General features: G+C 44.3%; 1 protein-coding gene and 1 pseudogene across 1 annotated transcript in view; one reads left to right on the top strand and one right to left on the bottom strand.

The window, feature by feature from the left end:
* LOC103275745 overlaps positions 1-132 on the top strand; it is a 222-nt pseudogene extending 90 nt beyond the window's left edge.
* Positions 1-2,738, bottom strand: part of ATL3 (atlastin GTPase 3) — a 30,429-nt gene that overhangs the window by 13,057 nt on the left and 14,634 nt on the right. The window contains exons 5-6 of the mRNA XM_008073147.1: positions 1,825-1,881; positions 577-669 (exon numbers count right to left, since the gene is read on the bottom strand). Of these exons, the coding sequence (XP_008071338.1) occupies positions 577-669; positions 1,825-1,881 (150 nt within the window). The remainder of the gene's footprint in view (positions 1-576; positions 670-1,824; positions 1,882-2,738) is intronic.

The raw sequence follows: 2,738 nt of genomic DNA, 5'->3' as shown, positions 1-2,738 counted from the left end.
CAGAAGTCAGCCCAACAGGAGCTGAAGCAAAGACAAAGAGCAGAGATTTATGCCCTCAACAGAGTCATGACAGAACTGGAGCAGCAGCAGTTTGATGAGTTCTGTAAACAGATGCAGCCTCCTGGAGAGTGAGCCCTGTATCCATACTTGATGGGACCCTAGAGGCTTTGTTTGTGTGTTGCCAGCTGTAAGCTGAGATGGCCCATTTGGAGCCTAACACAACTTGACAAGAAGCCATTTGTGAAGAATTCTGAACTTATTGCCTATATGTAACTTCCACTTCACTGGTTCCTCCAATCTGAGTTGACCGTGTGCTTGCTGGAGACTTTTCTTCTAAGGCAGTAGATTCTTTTTTAAAAAAAAAAAAACCTTTTTTCTAATGTTTGGGGGGAAAATCAATGTTTCCTATAAATCTGTATATCGTCTCCAAAAATGCAAATAAAGTACTAACAAAATGTTAAAAAAAAAAAAGAAAAAAATTAAAACTCTGCTTTAAATACAATGGCCAAAGGCAAACGAGAAAGCTATCACTTCGTTAAGATAATTCCTCAAAAGACTATATTCCCACTCACTTACCTGTAAACGTTTATCCAAAAATGCCATTCCTCCTTGAAGTCCATAGTTGTATTCATAAGGAAAACTCCAGTCCCGAACCAAAAACATCAGTGTCTATTTAGGAAAATAGTGGAACATATTATAACAATGCATAAGTGCATTTTTAAGATAACAAATTCAGCTGAGCATGGTGGCTCACGCCTGTAATCCCAACACTTTGGGAGGCAGAGGCAAGAAGACTGCCTGAGCCCAGGGTTTGAGACCAGCCTGGGCAACATGGTGAGACCTTGTCTCTACAATAGTTCCAGCTACTTGGAAGGCTGAGACAGAAGGATCACCTGAGCCAGCAGGTCGAGGCTGCAGTGGCCAGGAGCACGCCACTGCACTCCAGCCCGGGCAATAGAGTGAGAATCCGATTCCAAAAAATAAAAAAGATAACAATCCCCACAATACTTTTTTGCGTAATGCCAGCTTCTTCAAAAGGGGCAAGGAAATGTGAAGGGTTGACCTGCTCTATAAAGCCTTAGAAACTTTATTTATTATTATTATCATTTTTTTTTTGAAAGCAGGATTTATTGAGAGGACAGAAAAGCTCCCACAGGGGGAGGGGACCCGAGGGGGTTGCCCTAGAAACTTTATAAACACAAGTTCAAGCCAAGTGTGAGGTCAATGTATGTCATCAGCTATTTTTGTTCCCACAGGTTAGCAGGAGCAGAAGGAAGAGCTTGATGAGGACATGCTAACTCCTGGGCTCTGCACTCACGGCAAGGATGGGGAATGTAGAAAAGAATTAGAGAGAAAACCATCCAGCGCCAGCTAATCACCAAGTCGCCAGAAAGGAAAAGACACAAGGCTCACACGTTAAAGCCCCTCTGACGTCAATGAGGCTGCTGTGTTTCCTCATCCTCAAGAGACAATTAGCTAAAGCAGAGGTCAGCAATCATTTTCCATGAAAATCAAGGCAGTAAAAATTTTAAGCAACTACTCATCTCTGCTGTGGCTGCCACAGACAACACATAAACAAGTAAGCATGGCCGTGGTGCACTAAACCCTTAGCTACGGCTACTGACATCTGAATCTCAGATGGTTTGCACGTCATATCATATTGTTCTCTTAGTTTTTTTTCAATCATTTAAAAATGTAAAAACCATTCTTTGCTCACTAGTCATATAAAAACAGGTGGCGGGTCAGATCTGGCCTGTGAGTGATAGTTTGCTGGTCTGTGAACTAAAACAAAGATATGAATTACATTCACAGTTAATATTCTACCTGGAAAGGTTTCTGGAAAATTTCATCCATTGCCAGACGACCGTATTCTGTGAAGAGCTTTAAAAAAGAAGAGTTATGGTAATGGTTTGTAAAGCAAAACTACCTAAAATAGTTCTAGGGCTATTCTTTAGCAAAGTACTCATTTAACAGCCTGGATACTACTTACAGTACAACCAAAGTGCTACGGTTTCAGAAGCCTGCAGGAGTCAGGGCCTTAAAATAATCTTGGTTATGCCTCTCCCTCACATCCCACATCCCAATTCACTGGCAAATCCAGAATCCAAGCACTCACTATTCCATGTGGTTTGGAATACTGCAAGAGTCTCCTGACTGAGCTCCCTGCCTCAGTCCTCGACTCCCTGTAAACTCTTCTCAATAAGCAGCCTCGACTGGGCACAGAGGCTCAAGCCTGTAATCCCAGCATTTTGGGAGGCCGAGGTGAGAGGATTGTTTCAGTCCAGGGGTTTGAGACCAGTCTGGGCAACTTGGTGAGACCCTCGTCTCTATAATAAATCAAAAAATTAGCCGGATGTGGTGGCGAGTGCCTGTAGTTCTAGCTACTTGGAAAGCTGAGGCAGAAGGACTGCCTGAGTCCAGCAGGTCGAGGCTGCAGTGGCCTTGAGTGTCCCACTGCACTCCAGTCTGGGCGACAGAGTGAGACTCTGACTCAAAAAAATTTAAAAAATAAACAGCCCCAAGCCGGGCTCGGTGGCTCAGCCTGTAATCCTGCACCTTTGGGAGGCTGAGGTGAGTGGATTGCCTGAGCCCACAGGTTCGAGATCCGCCTGGGCAGTGAGACCTCATCTCTACAATAAATCAAAAAATCACCCGGGTGTGGTAGCGCATGCCTGTAATTCCGGCTACTTGGAAGGCTGAGGCGGAAGGATCACCGGAGCACAGCAGGTCGAGGCTGC

This window comes from Carlito syrichta, unplaced genomic scaffold (assembly GCF_000164805.1).
Source record: "Carlito syrichta isolate Samal-C Ts95f unplaced genomic scaffold, Tarsius_syrichta-2.0.1 Scaffold315696, whole genome shotgun sequence".
In the NCBI taxonomy this organism is placed as follows: domain Eukaryota; kingdom Metazoa; phylum Chordata; class Mammalia; order Primates; family Tarsiidae; genus Carlito; species Carlito syrichta.
The sequence above is the reverse complement of the archived record's forward strand: the minus strand, read 5'-3'. Positions and strand labels throughout refer to the sequence as shown.